At 43.4% G+C, this 18,785-nt stretch overlaps 1 protein-coding gene across 1 annotated transcript; it reads right to left on the reverse strand.

Annotated features, from left to right (window-relative positions):
• Positions 1-1,953: 1,953 nt before the first annotated feature.
• Positions 1,954-17,571, reverse strand: LOC308676163 (lysophospholipid acyltransferase 7-like). Its single transcript, XM_081341912.1, has 8 exons — positions 17,192-17,571; positions 12,908-12,988; positions 11,822-11,951; positions 8,741-8,867; positions 8,493-8,649; positions 6,856-7,216; positions 3,599-3,781; positions 1,954-2,601 (listed from the first exon to the last, which is right to left on the reverse strand). Exons 2-8 carry the CDS (start codon positions 12,981-12,983, stop codon positions 2,217-2,219), a joined length of 1,419 nt encoding a protein of 472 aa, XP_081198038.1. The 5' UTR covers positions 12,984-12,988; positions 17,192-17,571; the 3' UTR covers positions 1,954-2,216.
• Between the last annotated feature and the right edge of the window lie 1,214 nt (positions 17,572-18,785).

The following is an 18,785-nucleotide window of genomic DNA, read 5'->3' on the forward strand; positions in this document are numbered from 1 at the left end:
GCCATTACCATTAACAACTCTCTCCAGATAGGTGAACTTGTGGAAACACCCTTTATCATCTAAAAATACCTTTATTGCAAGTGTGTATAATTGTAAAATTACACAAATATAAAAATTTCACCTTAATACATTTCTTTTGAAAAGTATAAGCAGCTCCAGGAATGAAAGTGTGAACAAGTGTTTGAAGTGGGTCTTTTTGGAAATTGTTATTGTATGTGGTATATAGTATCAATCTAGCCGTTCCCCCTTACAAATATGTGAGGTTTCTTTCTGTTTTCTGTGCCACTCACACCCTTGAGCGCAAATTTATATATTATTGGGGTGCGGGGATTACATGTTAAGCAGCCCAGGAGCTTTAATAAGTAAAGCATTAAACGTCCTTCAAAATATCCTGATGGGGTCACCCTATGACTAACCAGATGGAGATGAATTCAGCTTGGTGAAGAAGTAATTCTGCTGGCTTTCACGAGAAGGAGGGCTGAGCTGAGCAGGATGCAAGATCTGAGTGGGGTGGATTTGGTTTGAGCAAAACAAAAACTGCAATGCATATTTTTGATTTACTGAATGAGGCAGGGAAGTGTGATAGTTGAAAGAAAATAGAACTGCTATAGATGTTTGAGATTGTTTCACATTACAGAGGATGGTTAGCTCTTTGGAAAGAAGAAGACACCTGAAATCCAACTCCTTGTAGTAAGGGACAGGAAACTTCTCAAACTCAATGTGTATCTTCTGCTGCTTTGTTGAGAACTAGTAAGATGTAAATGGTGCAAAAGAATAATGTTTTTGTGTGGGTTTTTTTTTTAAAAAAACTTTTATTTTCCAAGTACCTTCCAATAAAATACTTGCTTGGACCAAAAATAATGCAAACACAAATAGGTTCACGTAGAGTTTTCTTAAGACATAAACATATTACCTGAGCAATCATTTTTTCTGGTAGTTAATATATTTGTTTATGTTTTCCAAACTGAAATCCACCCTTTCATACTCAGTGCATACATTTTAGGTCCCATAAGACACAGCCCTATATGCCCTAAAGTTTTTTTTTCCAGCCCAAACATCATGGCTAAAAAAAATCAAACATGCATTTGTTCCTTAAATATGATAGTATTTGTGTGCAACATCTCATTTCTTCATTAGTTCACCAGCCCACCTGTACCTATGCATTAGCAAACTAATCTTCGTGTTTCCGTCACTTTTATGTAACAGGTTCCAGCCCTGTAAAAATCTTGTTACGTTCCAGAATCTCACCTCTTTGAGCAAAAGGGTCACCGATTTAAGATTCTTCCCCCTTTCAAGAAATCTCACTAAATGTCCAGATATTTATAACATTTAAAGAAAATAAAAATGACAGTGAGAAACAAGGACCACTTAAGCTACAGAATGCGTATTAAAAAATTCTACCAGTTAAAGGACAGAGAATGTGTGATCCACCAGATGTTGTGCGGGTATAAATTCCACTGCCTATATTGTTAAATTTGGCTGGAGTTCTTGGGAGTTATAGTTCCATAATAGCCAGTTGGGTATAATTCCTTTACTTTATGCTATAAAATGGCTGAGGTTTGGACTTCAAACGAAACCCACCACCACCACCACCACCAAGACTAGAGAGGAGTCAGAAGTAAAATTTCCAAACTTTATGGAAATAGAGTGAAAGCCAGAAAGGAACCTAACAAAAGAGCGGGTCAGAGCAGTATTTCTCAGCCTCCACAACTTTTAAGATGGATGGACTTCAACTCCCAGAATTCCCCAGCCAGCATGTGAGTTAAAAGTCCATCCATCTTAAAATTACTGAGGCTGAGAAACACCGGGTTAGAAGTTAAGATTTGGAGAAGTTTTCTCTTCTCAGAATCCCCTGGTGTTAAGTAGAATAGCCTAGGTCAGGGTTAGGCAACCTCGGCTCTTTTATGACTCATGGACTTCAACTCCCAGAATTCCTGAGCCAGCTTGGGAGTTGAAGTCCATGAGTCATAAAAGAGCCGAGGTTGCTTACCCCTGGCCTAGGTGGCAATATTTTCAGGATGTCCAAATCGCCTTGTCACAAAGCAGACCAAAAGTAGGGATTTCCGAGTTCAATCTCAGATTGAATCTCCTTCAATCCCCACCTAGTCATGACACACATCAAAATTAAACTTACAGAGTCTTATTTGTTCCCTCAGCCTCCAGGGCCTATGACAGTGTTCCTTGTTGTGGGCACATGGCAACATCACTTTGCCCTCTCATTCCTGCTGCTGGGGGTTCTCTGAAGAAGCACCCTGTTTGCCTTTTGGGGAGCCCCGTTTCCTCTTGGCCCCCAACACTGTTCCCAGCACGAAGAAAACCACAGCTCCCACATGGATGCAGTAATAGACCGAGCTCCAATAGCGAATGGTATCCTCAAAGGTAAGCAACACAAAACCCATACACATGTAGTCATAAGCCCTCATCTTCAGGAACCACTGTATCCAGTCACCCCAAAGTCGCCCAGACGGGGAGAGGTGCCTCAAGAATCCACTCTCCATGGCCGCCTCAGCTGCTAAGCAGAGCGGGATGGTAAGGAAGCTGAGGTAGTACCCAGGATGGATCCCATGCCAGTAGGCCGAGATAAGCATTGTCCAGGCACTCCTGGAAAGAAAAAGAGTCTGGTCAGACCTCTATTCATCCCCGCAAAGAAATCCAAGCACCCACCTATCCCCAAATCCTTCACATGCCTGCTGATCATTTGCAAGTCTGCTATGGCTCTTGTTAAATTTAGCTCAGTGTTTCCCAACCTACAGAAGTCTTGGATTTCAAGATCCCGGTCAATCTATGTTGGCTTGAGAACAACGGGAGCTGAAATCCTTATAGAGTCACCAAAGATGGGAAAGGTGTCAACGCTGCTAACATCGGATGTTCTTGCTTTGACAAAAGAGGAAGAAGCAGCTATTTTGTATTTCTACTTTTGTATCACTTTCAGAGTTAAAGTTAGATGAAGAAGGGAGGGGGAAGGAAAAATATGCATGGGGGATTAGTTAGACATAATAACATAGCAGCAGAGCATTTTTAAGGTTGAATGTAATAAAGAGGCAGGTAAGAAAGAACTGGGGGTTAAGCTAAGGAGGGAGAACTTACCCTTCAAACTAATTGGAGAATGTGATTTACGACAGGAACAAAAGGAGGGAACTATATTTTAATAATATTGTGCTTAGGGGAGGGGAATCCAGAGTCTGGCTTTAACCAAGCATTGCTGATGTTACAAAAGGGTGATGATGCAACTGTTTAATTTATGAAGTGTCTATACTGCTCATTTCCCCTAGGTGACTCACTCAGTCCCATAGTCTTGTAGCATTTATCTCAAGCAAGAGTCTCACTTAGATTTTCTGACTTATTCCCTCTCTGATGGCAGGTCGCTACTCTGTCTCGTCCCAGATCTGCCCAGTGTTCACCCTGAGCCTTCAAAACAAGCGGCTCCCATCCCAGAATCCTTGTTTCCACAAGATGATTTCTACAGCCTACTCTCATGCCGATCCAACTGACCACGCGCCTCCAAGTTCACCTTCAAGCCCAGCCTATTACTTCCCCTTGAAAGATTATTTCTTGCCCTCAACGACACTTTATTTGAATCCGATGTCACTTGACGCACCTCATGACGTAGGAGGGGAAAGGTGCACTTTTGTAGATGTATTGTGCCAACCACCACTGGACAGTCATGTTCCAATAGCGCATGCCATCCTTTACTTTGACACAAAAATCTGTCCCGTGCGGATCAATGTTTTTGATAGTCTCATAATCATAGGCAACACTGGATGCGTCCCCGTCAGCGGATCTGCTTGCAAGAGAAGAGAAAAGCAATTCTTTCATGCATTCTTCATGTCCAGAACTGCTCTAAAAATGTTCTCTGTGTGGGGCTGACCTTAAAAATGTCAATTAGTTTGTTAGCAGAAGGAATCTGCTAGTACCTTTTTAAATGAACCAATTCTGATTGGGATTGTCACAGCAGCTTTCCTCCTCCCATGTTCGTTAATGGGGTAAACCTGCCATCTGTTTTGAACACCTTGTCTTTTGGAAGGCAAAACGGTACTGACACAGACAAAACAAACATCTGCAAATTTATATCCAGCTATTTAGAATCACAGAGTTGAAGGGACCTTGGAGGTCTTCAGGCAGGAGTCTCCATTTTTCATGGGGCGTTTAGCAACCGGTCGTAAGTGCAAACAGGTTGCCATGTGCCTGAAATGTGGTAATGTGACTGTGAGGGGTGGGCGAGTGGGTGCTGTGAAACATTTTACAACAGCCAGAAGTGTTTTACAGCACCATTCTGAGACTGCCATAACTTCAAATGGTTGTTAAACGACTGGTCATAAGTCAAGGACTACCTCTAGTGTCATGGAAAGGTTAGCTCTGTTAAACTAAGTTGTACTCTGTATTACTAATGAGTCTTTTGTTTGTGATCTTCAGACTTCTTAAAAATAGTAAATGAAGATAGTTGTCTATACAGGTAGCCCTTGAGTTATGACCACAATTGAGCCCAACATTTCTGTGGTTAAGACATTTATGAAGTGGGTTTTGCCCCATTTTACGACCTTGCTTGCCACAGTTATTAAGTGAATCACTGCAGCTGATAAGTTAGCAACCCAGTTGTTAAGTGAATCTGGCTTTCCCCCTTGACTTTGCTGGTCAGAATGTTGCAAAAGGTGATCACGTGACCTTGAGACACGGCAATGCTCATAAGTATGAACCAGTTGCCAAACATCTGAATTTTGATCACATGATCCTGGGGGGTGCTACAAAGGTTGTAACTGTGGAAAATGGTGATAAGTCACTTTTTTCAGTGCTGTTGTAACTTTGAACGGTCCCTAAATGAACTGTTGTAAGTCAAGGACTACCTGCACATATTTGGCAGTAGAACTTAGTATTTACTTTTGGTATGGTCCCAAAGTAAATTTGCTAACCTAAAACAAAAGGTGCTAGTCCTGCGCAACACTGGATATAGCTTCTGTAAATATGTAGCAGTTTTCAGCAGAACTAACATGCAAACAACCAGTGCAATTTCATTTCTTTCTCACAAGGACTTCAGATAGTGGTTGTACAGGTAATCCCCGAGTTGTGAACGTTCGAAGTTACGCAATAAGTGCTCCCGGCCTAGTGCTTACCAGCAAGTCCCAGAATTAGGAATGTTGCCACACCACGGCAGTCGTTCACCCTTATTAACGACAGAAGTGGCACTGCAACATTCACCCTGGTTATTTCCTCCCTTCCCTGGGTCTCCCTAGCCCAGGGGTAGGCAACCTTGGCTCTTTTATGACTCGTGGACTTCAACTCCCAGAATTCCTGAGCCAGCCATGCTGAGGGGAAAGGGAGAGGTTTCCAAGCTGAACCATGCTGGCTCAGGAATTCTGGGAGTTGAAGTCCACCAGTCATAAAAGAGCCAAGGTTGCCTACCCCTGCCCTAGGCACTAGGCCTTCAATACTCACCCTGCGAAGAACGAGATCCTTCGTTTTCTTGGCCGCTCCAGGCCTTCAGTGAGTTCGCAGAGAACTGAGGCCTAAAGTAACGCAAGATCACACAAGATCAGTGGCACCAGATCTCATGCTACTGGTCTTGTGTGATCTCATGGTACTTTAGGCCTCTGCTCTCTGCAACAGAGAACGGAACCGAAGCCAGGGGACACTTTCGTGTGCCTCAGGAGGCCCGATCCGGGCATCGGAGGCCTTTTCCAGGCTGCTGCCACCCGGATCTGAGGCTGGGGAACACTTCCACAGCCCTCCAGAAGCCAGATTTGGGCATTGGGGGCCTTTTCCAAGTTGGTGCCATCTGGACGTGAGGCTGGGGGATGCTTCCACGTGCCTCCGGAAGTCCGATCCAGGCGTTGGAAGCCTTTTCCAAGTTGCCGCTGCTCTGAAATGGGCCTCTGGAGGCACAGGGAAGCATCCCCTGGCCTCGGATCTGGGTGGCAGTGGCCTGGAAAAGGCCTCCAACACCTGGATTGGACCTCCAGAGGTACACAGAAGCATCCCCCAGCCTCAGATCCAGGTGGCAGCAGGAATCGCAGCAGAGAGGAGACAGATCTTTTCAAGGCGAGTTGGGCGGGGCAGGAAGAGAGTGGGAAACATGAGGTATCTTAGTGGGGCACGAAGGCCTTGGGGGGCTGTCCATCACTAGGCCCTCCATGGCCTTCCCCAGCCTGAGATACCGCATGCGCAGTTAGCGAGCTGCGCATTCACCCATGCATTCAATTAATGAATGCGTGGGCGAAAGCAGGGAGTAAATTGCATTCAAGGTACGAGAATCCTTATGAATGGAATGAGCAGGCTCCATTACATTCATAACTTGAGGACTACCTGTACCTTAGTTTTGGAAGACACAGTATTTTCAGGCAAGCTAAGGGCCAGGAATTAGTCCAATGTTGTGCTACAGGGACCTCAGGTAAGTTTCATGCAAGAATCAGGCCTGAGTTTTAAGTCAGTTACAATCATACGAACCAGAAAGAGATCAGCATCCTGAGAGAAGAAATATATACTCCATTTCCATGCTATAATTAGTACACTTCTTATTTGAGAAGAAACTTCTCTTGACTCCAAAATTGGACTGTAGAACTCAAAACACACGAAAGCCCAATTTGTACATGTTCAATGAAAAATAAAGAAAAGGTGGACATAAAGCCTCTGCAAAGATCAACGTGTCTGTTTCCTTTAAACTGTCCCTACCCCACAAATAAGGGGGAATATTTTAGCGCTGCTATATCTAACGAATTGGTGGTGATTCTTTTGGTGAGAAGTGGCCCCAGGAAAAGCACTTCTTATGAAGCTTGTGGTAACAATTCACTGTTATTAGTGTTGTGTGAAAACCAGAAGTATTTTAGAGAAGGCAGAGCCAAAGGGAAGAGGTTCTTGACTTACCGACTTAAAGGCTCATATTCCACTGTAGGTCCTCCACCTGACCGAGATTTGGCAGTGACTGGATAGGCACCAAAAGCAGCAGCGATGCAGGCGCACTCGGCGCAAAGCCATGCAACATAGAAGCGCATCCGGAAGACGAAGAAGATGGGCACCATGTAGAAGAGGCGAAAAGGGAGTCCTCTCTCGTAGAAGGCGTTGGTTCGGACGTAATCAAGGGGGAAGAAGTGGGAGACAACCAGGAAAAATATTCCAAAGATCGGGATCATTCTGGATCTGGAAAGCATCGGCCGCCAGCTAGGGATAACAGAAGGCTCCATCTGGTTCAACCAGTCATGATATGTACGATAGCGATAAAATGGGCCTGGGTACCAAAACAGAAAACAATGAAATGTTAAGATCAAAGAGCAGAGAGAGAGGTATGCCTGAGGAAAAATAAAACAAGGCCAGAGAGAGCATCACACATACACAGCTGAATTAATTAAGACACTGTTTCCATACCCTGATTTCCTCTAATTGTGTTCACACTATTTCTCTTAATCCAAAGCCAGTATAGGTAGTCCTCAACTTATGATCATAACTGGGGCCAGGATTTCTGTTGCTAAGCAAGGCAGTTCTTAAGTGAGTTACGTCCAATTTTATGTCCAGTTTTGCTGCGAATCACTGAATGTATTATGTGAAACACAAGCTCATTAAGTAAATCTAGCTTACCCCATTGACTTTGCTTATGGAATTGAAGCCAGCTGAGGCTGGAAATGGCAATCACATGACCCTGGGATGCTGCAACTACTATACACACATAACCCTTTGCCAAGCACCTGAATTTTGATCAAGTGACCATGGGAACACTGCAATGATCATAAGTGCAAAGACCGATCATAACTTTTTTCAGTGCCATTTTGAATCATCGCTGAATGAACAATTGTAACTAGAGAACTACCTGTAATTTAGTGAAAGTTTGTGAGAGATAGCATCCAACATGTTTTGGGGGCTTCTGTTTTGAATAGGCTTGACAGGTTAAGGCTGTGTGTGATTTGAGAAGTACACAGGGATGTGCTAGTTGCACAATTTGATGATTTCCTGCAGATTCTGGCAACAAAAAACATAATGCCTGGTATCTTACTTTTTGCTGTAATTTCCTGCCTTCCTGTTTGCAGCAGCAATATATGATCATTTCTCATGCAATTCTCACAAAACAAAAAAGGAGAAGCTGTAAAAGTGAAGTGTGTAGGCTAGTAGGAAGAATAGCTATTTTTGTCGGATCAGCAAGGTAGTTTCAAACACACTTCTGCAAAAAATACAAGAGGCCACATGTACACACACTGATCAGGCACAATACCAAGAGCAATAGGTGGCTGACGTGAGAAGCAGATGAGAAGGTAAAAGTGGAATGGGCTTTATCGTTTTCAACTTGCTCTGATCTCTTAACTATCTTTTCCTTTAAAAAGAAATTGTAACAATAAAGAGTAGCTTTTTAGCCCAAGATTTTCTCTTACTGATATTTATACATGTGGTGAGAAGATGCCAACATTTTAAAATGTCCATAAACCCACTGCTCATAAGACTGTCAAAGGGAAGATGCATCACAGGTGTTTATACCTGTAGACATATTTCACTTTCTATTAGCCAGCTCACCTTACCTGTCATAAGCCCCACGTAGCAGTAACAGTAGCACAGTATCTCCACCAACCCCGGTTTTTGGAGGACTGTACCAATCATCGGAGTTTTGGTGAAGGTTGTCACTTCCTGTTTTTTCACCTGAATGAGTTCTTGTACTTCAATGGCTAAGCTCAGCAGCTGGGAGACAAAAATTCCAGAAAAAAAGAACCTTAATTCCCCTTCAAGCTAAACACCCTTCCTTCCCATTATCCCAAGAATAGCCTGATACCTTAAGAGTGAGCAAAAGTTGCACAGCATTGGTGAATGGTGTTGGCTCTGGATAGTTGAAGTAAGTAACTATGCGGAAAAAAAGTAAGTAGGAAAATGTCCATCCCAGTGTCAGGTGGTGACAAATCCTATTTTTTTAAAAAAGAAAAAAAGCAGAGGTTATAATTATTAATCCTTTTTTCTACACCAGTGTCAAAAGCACACATGGGTATCCTTGCATTGACTGTCCCACATAAACTAACCACTCTTCTAACCCACTGTTCTCAACCTTAGCAACTTTTAAGGTGCATGGATTGAAATTCTCAGAATTTCCCAGTCAACCTACAGAGATCATGTGGCGAGTGGAAACCACGTGATCTGTTCCAGCCGAGGCTATTTGAACAGGCTGAATACAAGATTCTGCCCACTTGAGGGTATAGAGAACTTTTAGAAACCAGAAATCCTAACATTAAGATCAGTTTCAAACATTAGAGGTGTCATAATGTGCTACGTTCGGTTTGGGTTTAGCATGGTCTGCGAAAATAGGGATCGTGGCTTACAGTTTTATGTAAACCAAAAAAGTACAGCTTGCCACAGTTAAGCAAATCATTGCTTAGCAGAATGTGTGAATTAGTCAAAACCTTAAGGAGCTGCATTTATGCAAGTTAAAAAGATCCAAGCAACATTTATTGCTCATAAAGACATCATTAAAAACAAGGGAGAGAACTGTCGACCAACAAGGCATCAAGAATATACAGAATAGCTGCATGCAGGTAGCAAAGGAGCCCAGTCTCAGGATGACAAGGAGACAGAACCGATCGTCCTTGAGGAAGAGATTATTTGGGCGATGATCCAACTGCCAATGGCTGTGAAAGTTGGACCATAAGAAAGGCTGAGCGCCAAAGAATTGAGGCCTTTGAGCTATGGTGCTGGAGAAGACTCCTGCGAGTCCTTTGGACTGCAAGGCGATCAAACCGGTCAGTCCTAGAGGAGATCAACCCTGACTGCTCTTTAGAAGGCCAGATCCTGAAGCTAAAACTCAAATACTTTGGCCACCTAATGAGAAGGAAGGACTCACTGGAGAAGAGCCTAATGCTGGGAAAGGTTGAGGGCAATAGAAGAAGGGGACGACAGAGAATGAGGTGGCTGAATGGAGTCACTGAAGCAGTAGGCGTGAGCCTAAATGGACTCCAGGAGATGGTAGAGGACAGGAAGGCCTGGAGGAACGTTGTCCATGGGGTCGCGATGGGTCGGACATGACTTTGCAGCTAACAACAACCAACTGCCAAACAATAAGACTCCAGATTTTGACACTATCCCTGCGGAATTACTGAGATCTGCATCACCCACCATCATCAGAGACCTGGGCCAGAAAATTCGGGGCACTGACACGTAGCCACAGGATCGGAAATAGTCACGTGTTCATTCCACTGCCAAAAAGGGTGACTCTGAAGATTGCTCCAATTATGACACAACTGGTGTCATTGCTTGCATCAGCAAAATTTTGCTTACAATTATACAACAATGTCCAGCACCAACCATTAGAAGGTAGTCACCAGATGTCCAAGCCGGCTTTCAAAGTAGTTATGACACCTGTAACCATACTGCAAACCTGCACTGGATCGTGGAAAAATCTTGTGAATATCAAAAGACCATTTACATGTGCTTCATCGACCACAAGAAAGCCTTTGATTGTGTTGATCATAAGAAGCTATGGAGAGACCTACAAGATCTGGTCAAGTTGGTGCAATCACTGTAACACAAATCAGGAAGCCACTGTGTGAATACCATATGGAGACACCAATTGGTTTAAGATAGAGAAAGGGGTGCAGCAAGACTGCATTCCCTTCCCTTTCTTATTCAACCTGTTTGCCAAAATTATGAGAAAGGTAGACCTTGAAGAATCAAAAATTGGGGTAAAGATTTGTGGAAGCAACATCAACAATCTTCAATATGCTGACAATACAACTGTCCTCTCAGAAACCAAAGAAGGCCTGGAACACCTGATCAAGAAAATCAAAGTGAGAATTTTGGTCTCTTTCTGAACATCAAAAAGCCCAAACTCATGACCACTGCAAGGAAGGGAAACATCCAAATAGAAATTGATGATGAAGGTAGAAACTGTGGGAAAAATTCACTTTCCTTGGACCGCAGATAGCTCAAAGTGATGAATGCAGTGGCTGACTATGGAAGAACAAGGACACCAGCCTGGAAACCAAATGTAGATCAGTTCACTCTATTATGTTCCCCGTAGCTACCTATGGTTGTGAAAGTTGGACTTTAAAATAGCAAGACAGGAAGAAAATTGATTTGTTTGTGCTCTGGCTCCTGTGTATTCCTTGGAAAGCAAAGGTGACTAACAAGCAAATACTGGAGCGCATAACACCAGACATATCACTAGAAGTCTCACTTACTTTGACCATGTCATGTGGAGGAATTTACTGGAGAAATTACCGTATTTTTCCATCTACAAGACGCAGATGCTCTCTGCACCGATCAGCTGTTCGGCAAAGTGTCAAACAGCTGAGCCAGTAAATCTGCAAGTTCAGCTGGCAGAAGATCTTGCCCACTCCTCCCTCCCGTTAGTGGCAAGCCCACAGCTGCACCAGGTGGCATGGCAACCCAAACAGGCATGCCCTGGGCTGCAGAGGTTAGCATTATTTTTCAGTGTATAAGACGCACCTGATTTTTGAAGAGGGTGTTTGCAGGAAAAAATAGCATCTTATACACGGAAAAATACGGTATGTTTGAAAGAGTTAGTGGTAAAAGAAAACCAGGCCACCAAAGAACATGATGGCTGGACACCATCAAAGCTGACGCCAGCTGGAGCATAGAAAAACTCAAAGTACTGCAAGATCAGAAGATGTGGAGAGAGTTGGGCTCAACTGGAGAACATCATCACCAGCTAAGGAGCTGAGGGTCTTTCTCCAAAATCTGGAACCTGCCTATCTACCTACACACACACAGAAAGAGAGAGAGAGGGAGAGTTGGATTTTAGGAAAATTAGGAAAGTTATAATCCCATCTTTGCTTTTTAAATTCAGCGCATATCTCTGCATCTGTCAGACCATCTTACAGCCACCATATTTGTTAGGTCTCTTTACCTTGGTGAGATATTGATAATAAGCCACGTCCCCAGGATGGTGATAAGGGAGTGAAGGATGTGGATCTGGCAAGTCACCAGAATAAGGACAAGTCCTACAACAGCTGCCCCATATTTTTTGGTCTTTGAACCTATTAAAAAAAAAGAAAGGAGCACATTTTTCCTTCATCTAAAGATGTACACCCTGAACTGTGAGTTTGAGGCATATTTTATTTGCTTGCCTGAATGTACAACCTACCTGGCTCCACAGTTTCTAAGAACCTACATCCAAATAAAACTTATAAAATTGCCTATGGAGATTCGTAATCAGCCAGGCCATGGTTGTCCCAAAGGTGCTTTTTCCAAAAGACAGCGGGACTTTCTTCATTTTTTCCTTTAAAAACGTTTCGCTTCTCATCCAAGAAGCTTCTTGGATCACGGCAAATAGCCAGGAATGTACAACTGTAATGGAATCTGCCCGTTACGGTTGCAAGTCATGATGGTTGTAAAGCAGATCACCTATGTGACAGACCTGATTTTACAACCGCTTTTGCAGCACTTGTTAAGTCAATGCAATGGTTGTGTAAAGCAAACCCATTGCTCGCTGTGGTTCGTTTTTGCCAAAATCTGGAAATTTCAGTTTTCAGCAACACCGTCATAAAATGCAGTCCCATGTGGCCATGGAATGCTGCAAAAGGCTTTAAATGTGAGTCAGCTGCTGAGTGCCCAACATGCAGTCATTTGACCATGAGAAGGGGCCCTGAGGCTGTTAAAAGTTTGGAACCAGGTCATAACTACTCCTGGGGAAGTCCATAATAACTTGGAACGGCTGCTAAGGCACCGGTCATAAATCAAGGACTACCTGTAATATGCAGATCTCGTGTATTGTTATTTCTCACCATCCCCATTTAAAAGGACTGACAACAGCTCCATTTCACATCCCATCTTCTCAGAGTTCCTTTGGATATGCGCTTCTTACAACCTGCTTGCTCAAACCAGGAAGCCCTTCAAGGTGTTGAGTTCAAGGCAAGGCCTTCTGACATGAACCCTGGGACAGTTTCTTATGAGGTTACCTAGCAGCATTTCCTTCTTCAAGTTTCACACTTACCCACTTTCTTGAAGAGGAAGCCAACAGGTATAGAGACGAGAAGGACTGCCAAGTAGACAATTTCATCAGGTGACATTGTAGCTGGCAAGAAATACAGAATTAGGTCAATTTGCATGGATCAAAGGGAGAAATATTGGAAATATGGAGCACAGGGCAGTGACACCATCTCTGCACTTGATTTTTGAGAAAGAAGGGATATAAAAGGGAAAATAGGAAGCGATCTTGTGGTTTTTGATTGCATATACACATGCTACAGAAAAGTAAAGCAGGTAGACCACCTGAGGTTGAGAACTTGATGACAGGGAAAAGGCATTATTATTTTGATACAAGAGATTAATAACAGATTTAAAAAGGACTGCCCCCAACCTCCATTCATTCCGCCGGGACCTGAAGACCTGGCTCTTCGAGCTCTCTGGCCCAGGCTGAGAATTTTTTAATCTTAATTTTAACTGGGTTTTAATTTTCTCAGGGTTCTATTTAATCTTTTTTAATTTGTTTTAACGTTTGTATTGACTTTCTTTTAAATGCCCTGTAAACCGCCCTGAGTCCTTCGGGAAAGGGCGGTATATAAATCTAAATAAATAAAATAAAATAAATAAATAAAAAAGCAATACTGGCCCAACAAGTATTTTCAGCAAATGTGTGGTTTAACTTAGAGAACCAGTTTTGTCTGATTAAAGCACCAGGCGACTGCGAGTTCTAGTTCTGTCTTAGCCAAGAAAGCCAGCTGCGTGACTTTGGGCCAGTCGTCTTTCTCTCAGTCCACAACATCAGGCTTGGGCAACAAGCCGATTGATCAATTCCTTTCACAACCAAGTTGATCAACACTTGGTTGATCCCAGATAAGCAGACGTGGCACTTGTGAGGAAACACTACGAAGTAAAAATAAAAATGTGTGGTCAATTTAATTTGCACTGTGAGATATGGTGTTTATTGACCTACGTCAGGGGTAGGCAACCTTGGCTCTTTTATGACTCATGGACTTCAACTCCCAGAATTCCTGAGCCAGCCATGCTGAGGAGAAATGGAGAGGTTTCCATGCTGGCTTAGGAATTCTGGGAGTTGAAGTCCACAAGTCATAAAAGAGCCAAGGTTGCCTACCCCTGGCCTACGTAGGCAACAACTAAAGGCCAACTAGGTAACTTGAGCAAGGCTACTAAAGCTTCATTCAAACTGAGGCCTCTTCTGAGACAATCCTCCACTTCTCACCGTAGCCGACAGCTCTCAGGCTGTCTAAATGTTAATCGGGACTCATCATCTTTTTGTAATCATTTATAGTAAACCAGCTGTTGCCAACTTGCTCTGCGAGAGAGGCAAGACTATCAATCTGAAGAAGAATCAATAGCAAATATCACTGTCCCAACTGAGAAAGACTAAGACAAATCAATCAAGACTCAAATGCTGATTGGTTGTCTTCCCCACCCCCACTCCATCTCTGATGCCTCAGATCAGCAATGAAATCTGGCAGTGCTTCTTTTTATCACTTCATCTCCAGGCCTGCAAAAATACAACATCTCCTCTTACATACTTCTGTCTGCTTGGAAACCACTTGGGGTGGTTTTCAGCAATGAATCAGCAGGGCAATAAATTCTGTAATAATAAGGGAAGGGAAAAAGGCATGCTACCAAGAGACATATGTGCTTTTTGAATTATTAGCCTGAAGCATGCTTTTGCCAAGACTGATCATGTTGTATTAAATAGAAAAAGACAATTTAAGGGCTTTAAGGAGAAACATTTCTACTAGTCTTGGACATCTTACTTCTCAGGACTGTTGAAAACATATTTCAGGCATAAACTGCAGACAAGTGGAAAAGGAGAGTGCAGCTAAAAAAAGAAACACATCACAAGTAGTTTAAGACCACACTGTCAGATGTAGCGGCGGTAGCAGCAGCAGAGGATACTAAATGTTAAAGAGTCAGAAAGAATTCAAGAATTCTCTTGAATTCAAGAGAGCAAGAATGAGCATCATTTCCCCCCTTTTTTTGAAATCCTTAAAAATTTGGATTTCCTGCATAACTGCATTCCGAGCTTGTCTACAAAAATCTTTGTTTCTCAGTAGTGGAAAGTGATCACACCCTTTGGGGGGGGGGAGGTTTCAATATATTTTATTAAAAGTTTTACAAAGAACATAAAACCCAAAACTAATAAAGAATAAAAGTAATAAAGGAAGAAAAAAAAGCAAAAGGGAAAAGGGAATAAAAAGAAATAGAAAGCTTCTGATTTCTTTCGCAGCAAAGTACAATTACAAAATAACCCTTTACTCTATGATTACAAAAAAAACAAAACAAGCTCTTTCCTACTATTAGAATTACACCCTTTTGCATCCTCTTGTACAAGCCACTCCACCTCTACGTCCAACCTGCTTTTTCCCAGCTGTACCTTACAAACATCTGTCTTCCCAAACTTTTGCTTCTCTCCCCACAGGTCAGATTCCCTGATTTGTGTTAAAAGTAAGGGTGTCACTAAATGTACCCAAGTGGCCAGATCAGAGTTCCAGAGAAACCAAGTTACCTTCCACTCATTTCTACCCTTCTCCAACTAGATAACAATTTGGATGAAGGACAGTTCAGAGGATTCCACACCCTCTTGTGAGTCACGCAAACAGATTTTATACACACCCCTTTCTCCAGCTGGTTCTGAAGAACTCACTTAATGTTAAAAAAAAAAACCAAGCAAGGAAGAAGGGGGAAGTGCCCTGTACAGGCAGAGAACTGTACATAGATAGATACTTTGTAATAATGCAAGAAAAACGCAAGTTATGGGCCCAGAGGTTAAAGGAAAGCACTGAGTTTGCGTTGCCAAAGGTATGTGTCCAAAGGGGTTATTGAAAACAAAATGAGAATTTCCTCTTCAGGTTAAATAGCCACAGAATTTGGAAGAATAGTAGAAGCGTATTTAATAACAGGACAAGCAAAACACTTCAGGGAAATTTTGTGCAATCGTATACATTTCCAAAAGAAATAGAGGTATAGTTTTTATGTCAAAGGGCAATGCATTAAAAATAAGTACAGTATAATTTAAGCCCTGTCAAATTCTTCCTTGCCTGTTTCCAATCCACTCAGAAGGTGCTTCATGTCTCAGATTTATGCCTCTGAGGAGGGAGATGTAGAACACATTTTTTCTACAATACAACAACTCAGTAACATTGGAGGAAAGGGCAAATCTTAGAAAATAATTTCTGAAACAAAATCTTTGACAGCCTGATGTTACTCATGGGGGGTTAAGAGGTTCTGTTTACTTATTTATATCCTGCCTTTATTATTTTTATAAATAATTCAAGGGGTATAAACATGCCCAATACTCCTTATTTATATCCTGCCTTTATTATTATTTTTTATAAACAGCTCAAAGGGGGCAAACATGCCCAATAATCCTTCTACCTCCTATTTTCCCCACAACAACCCTGTGAGGTGGGCTTGGGCTGGGCTGAGAGAGAGTGCCCCAAAGTCACTCAGTCACCTTTTATGCCTACAGTGGGGACTAGAAATGTAGAATCTCCTGGTTTCTAAAAATCTAAAATCGAGATTTAGATAACCTAGAAATCTCGTTTGGTCCTGCCGTTCCTTAAGTGCTCCTTGGTGGAGCAGTGGGCTAATGCCTCCTTAAGTAACACCAGCTGCCTGCAATTAGTGCAGGTTCGCATCCCACCAGGCTCAAGGTTGACTCAGCCTTCCATCCTTCCGAGGTAGGTAAAATGAGGACCCAGATTGTTGGGGGCAATTAAGCTGACTTTGTAATAATGCCGCTTGGGGTGGTGGTGGTGTGAAAGCCCTAACAAGCAGGCATATACATAGAATGAAGGCTACTGCTAAGTTTTCGGAGAAGGGCGGGATATAAATGGAATTAAAAAAAAACACCAAATTTATATCTCGGATTACATAAAAGGCAGTTGTCTGAGCTCTATAAAAATACGATCTATAAAAATACGATCGCCTGGCTCTTCAACAGTTGTGCTACACGTTTCAAGGCAAGCACTTCTAGACTAGCTTCCCGCCTCTATCAGGCACACTCGCCTGTTGCGCTGGATTGCAACACTGGCTGGGGACGAAGGGCATTGTAATCCATCTCATTTGGAGGATGCCGGGAACTTGGAAAGAGCCTGCTTAAATTAATCCGGGGTTGCAACCCTCGCCTAGAAGTTAGGGACCCCCACACCATTCCCAACCCCAGCGTTAATCCTCCGGGGTTGCTTTCCACTCCACCCCGATCCCGATCCTCTCTCCCCCCCCCGCCCCCGCCCCCGCCCCCTTCCTTAAATCTCCCCGTCCCGCGCGGGCAACTCACCCTTGGCAAGGGATCCCTCTCCGCCACGCGCGAGCTGTCCCAAAGGGAAGGTGGCGCGGGGGCACTTTGCAGGGCGGGCAAAAGAGGTCGGAGGGTCTCAACTTCGCACGACATATGCAGGGCGAGGACGAGCAGAGCGAGACCCGCCTCCCCGGCTGGGATCCACACGCTTTGATTGGGGATCTCCCGCTCGCCTGCGCGCCTCCTGGCTTCCTGTCTCTCGCGCAATTGCTTCCTTTGCAAAAGCGAGCGTCTCTCTCTCTCTCTCTCTCGGGTATCTGAAAGCGAGCGGCTCTCGTGTTTTTCCCCCCCTTTCTAAAAACTCTCTCTCTCTCTCTCTCTCTCTCTCTCTCTCTCTCTCTCTCTCTCTCTTTTTTTTTCCCCCCAGTTCTCCTTTTCGTCCGCTCCCTTCTTCGCCTCGCGGAAACCAGCCGGTGGCCTTTCCTTGCCTTTGCGTATTGGTTCGGCGAGCCGTCCTTCCCACCCGCTCGGCCGTGGCTTAAAAGGTGATTGGTGGATTTCTGTAGCGGGGCGGAAGGGGCTTGAAGTAACGGGAAGGGAAAGGAGTGCCTGGCTATACGGTGAGCATCTTTTCTTGGGGGAAGAAAGAAGGAAAAAAAAAGGCGCAAATCCGAAAGAGGCGCATAAAGGGGTGGGGGTGGGGGAAAGTACGTTTATAACTTCGCTTTACAGAGGAGAATTCAAGAGCAAGACCAACAAGAAAACTTTACAAAACGCATATTCTAATAAAAAAATAACTGAACTGGGAGCCAACTTGGCTTAGAGCAGGGGTAGGCAACCTTGGCTCTTTTATGACTCGTGGACTTCAACTCCCAGAATTCCTGAGCCAGCATGGCTGGCTCAGGAATTCTGAGAGTTGAAGTCCACGAGTCATAAAAGAGCCAAGGTTGCCTACCCCTGGCTTAGAGGCTAAGGTAGGGGTAGGCAACCTTGGCTCTTTTATGACTCGTGGAGTTCTGGGAGTTGAAGTCCACGAGTCATAAAAGAGCCAAGGTTGCCTACCCCTGCGATGGCTAGAAACTAGGCAGACTATGACCCAAAGGCGCTTTTTTCAAGAGGCAACTGGATTTTTTTTTCAGAAGCTGAAGAAGCTTCTGGGATGAGAAGCGAAACATCTTCAAAGAAAAACAAAGTCCGGTTGCCTCTTGAAAAAGCACTTTTGGGACAACCATGACCTGGATGACTGAGAATCTCCATAGACATCAGGCGACTATGAATTCTTACCGTATGTTTTGCCTTAGGCACGAAAGCAACAGGTTGGGTGACTTTAGGCCAGTCTCTGTTTCTCTCTCTCTCTCTCTCTCTCTCTCTCTCTCTCTCTCTCTCTCTCTCTCTCTCTCTCTCTCTCTCTCTCTCATAATTGTATAGCATAAGAAGCTATACAATTATTAGAAGCAAATATCGGACAGGATTGCTTCTGTCAAACTGTGCATTTGTATAGTAAGAGTGAAAGGTCTAAAATAAAGGACCAATGTGAGTTTTCTGAAATAAAGGACTATCTTTTATAGGTAAGTCCTTGACTTACAAGCATTTGTTTAGTGACTGTTCTAAGTTACAATAGCATTGAAAAAAG

The sequence above is a fragment of the Vipera berus genome, assembly GCF_964194415.1.
Source record: "Vipera berus genome assembly, chromosome: W".
Lineage (NCBI taxonomy): Eukaryota > Metazoa > Chordata > Lepidosauria > Squamata > Viperidae > Vipera > Vipera berus.

What these genes read in the sequence shown, in the direction of transcription:
- LOC308676163 (XM_081341912.1), bottom strand. Translation starts at nt 12,983, where the DNA reads ATGTCACCTGATGAAATTGTCTACTTGGCAGTCCTTCTCGTCTCTATA. An exon ending in GAATATGAGCCTTTAAGTCG is followed by an intron (nt 3,782 to 6,855) that starts GTAAGTCAAGAA and finishes TCTTGCAAGCAG; the next exon opens with ATCCGCTGACGGGGACGCAT. An exon ending in TTCCCCTCCTACGTCATGAG is followed by an intron (nt 2,602 to 3,598) that starts GTGCGTCAAGTG and finishes TTTTCTTTCCAG; the next exon opens with GAGTGCCTGGACAATGCTTA.